Source organism: Elephantulus edwardii, unplaced genomic scaffold, assembly GCF_000299155.1.
Source record: "Elephantulus edwardii isolate Elephantulus edwardi_28Jun2011 unplaced genomic scaffold, EleEdw1.0 scaffold00077, whole genome shotgun sequence".
In the NCBI taxonomy this organism is placed as follows: domain Eukaryota; kingdom Metazoa; phylum Chordata; class Mammalia; order Macroscelidea; family Macroscelididae; genus Elephantulus; species Elephantulus edwardii.
Window position 1 is genome coordinate 14,373,369 of NW_006399827.1, and position 1,698 is coordinate 14,375,066.

At 36.7% G+C, this 1,698-nt stretch overlaps 1 protein-coding gene across 1 annotated transcript in view; it reads right to left on the reverse strand.

The window, feature by feature from the left end:
- The window catches only part of KRT222 (keratin 222), a 14,550-nt gene extending 13,143 nt beyond the window's left edge, over window positions 1-1,407 (reverse strand). Inside the window, exon 1 of the mRNA XM_006889426.1 lies at window positions 1,256-1,407. Coding sequence (XP_006889488.1) covers window positions 1,256-1,351 — 96 coding nt within the window. The 5' untranslated portion in view covers window positions 1,352-1,407. The remainder of the gene's footprint in view (window positions 1-1,255) is intronic.
- Between the last annotated feature and the right edge of the window lie 291 nt (window positions 1,408-1,698).

Below are 1,698 nucleotides of genomic sequence, written 5' to 3' on the forward strand. Positions count from 1 at the left end.
ACCATCAAATCAGATCTGACTGGTACGGGAGGAGATTGCCTCTCCTTCTCCAGTAGAGCATCTGGTAGATTTGAACGGTGTACCTCTGGGATTGAGTGCAGTTTCTTGCCACTAGGCCACCAGAGCTCCCTGATATATAATATATTCTTATACAATGCATATGTAAAAATATTTATATATAAGATATATATGCGTGTTATAGATAGCATACATTTATTGTGCATATATTGTGTCTATATAATATATGATGCAGAAGTCTTAATAATTATATATATTATTTATAGTATATACACTTATTGCATATACATTGACTAAATAGAATATGTTTTCTATTTTACATTGTACAGTGTAGACATATATACTCAGATGTATATTGTATGGTTGTTTTTTTTCCAACTGGGGTGCTTGTGCTGCAACTTGAACTCAAATTTAATGGGTAAACTAAAAACAAAACAATAATCAACTACATTTCTGAATGTTTGTTGCTAAAAATATTTGTCTATAAATTTGTGTAAAAATCTGAGGTTTTAGTTAAAGGTGTTCATCTCTTGAAAACCAGAAAATCTATGAATGAAGACTTAGCCCTTTAGTGAGTTCTCACTCTTTTTAAAAATACCTATACATATTACCCTTTGTGTTAGAAAGAAACCTTTCTCATAAAACATAAGCAAAAATCTCCACTTACTTTGGGGAGTTTGGCTGTCATCAGTCAAATCATTGTTTCTGAATGCTATTTCTCATACCGAGATGATGTCTATTTATAACAATCTGCTATAAAACTGAGCTTATTAAAAAAGCCGATAAAGATGGTTTATAAATATTTTCCCTAGTTTAATCTCTAGAGAATGTGCAAGCTAATAAATCTCCCCATAAAACTTGTCATTTTAAAGATGCTCTCTAAATTCTCTCTATAAATAACCCCACGGTATCTTTGAAGGGTATTTGAAAATTGCTTGCTTTCTGAAGGATGCTTAAAGAGGTTAGAGTGCACCATTTTCTTGAATGTTTTGCTAATGACCTAGCCTCCCAATCTGTTTAAAAATCAAATGCATCAATCAACACTTATTTGATGGCCAGTGAATCACAGCATTTCTCCCGGTAGCCTCAGTCACGGTGCTGTAAAACCTACATTCCTTCCCCAGTATATGCTGCATTGAAAAGGAAATACTGTACCTCAGAGAGGCCGGGACAGGAATTGGATAGACATGGATTGTCTCCTTATCCTGGAAGATGCCTGTCTGTATGAAATCATTACCTGGATCCTTGTTGAGAGCACCGTCTCTATCTGATTTCTGGTGAGGAGCTTTTCATAGTTTGCCCTGATCTCATTGAGGAGCTGGGACAGTTCCATTCTTTTCCCATCCTCCACCTTGGCTATCTGAACCTTATCGATAGGATGAGTCCTTGCGGCAGAGCCTGCTCTGGCTGCGTAGCAAGCGGAGACTGAGCCCTGTGGAGCCTTAAAGATACAGAGCTCCTTTTTCAGAAGCTCAGAAAGCTCTGTATTCCTAATTATGCAAATATATGGTAAACTCCTTGCTCATATTGCTGGGGTAATAGCCAAGACTTTCCACCATGCCACAGAAACATGAAAAACTCCTTAGAATTCCTGAATTGATTGCCTATAAAATAGAACATTTGGGGGGTAGCGTCAGGGAGTGGAGAATGAAGTAATTTTTTTGGAATGGAAGTGAACCA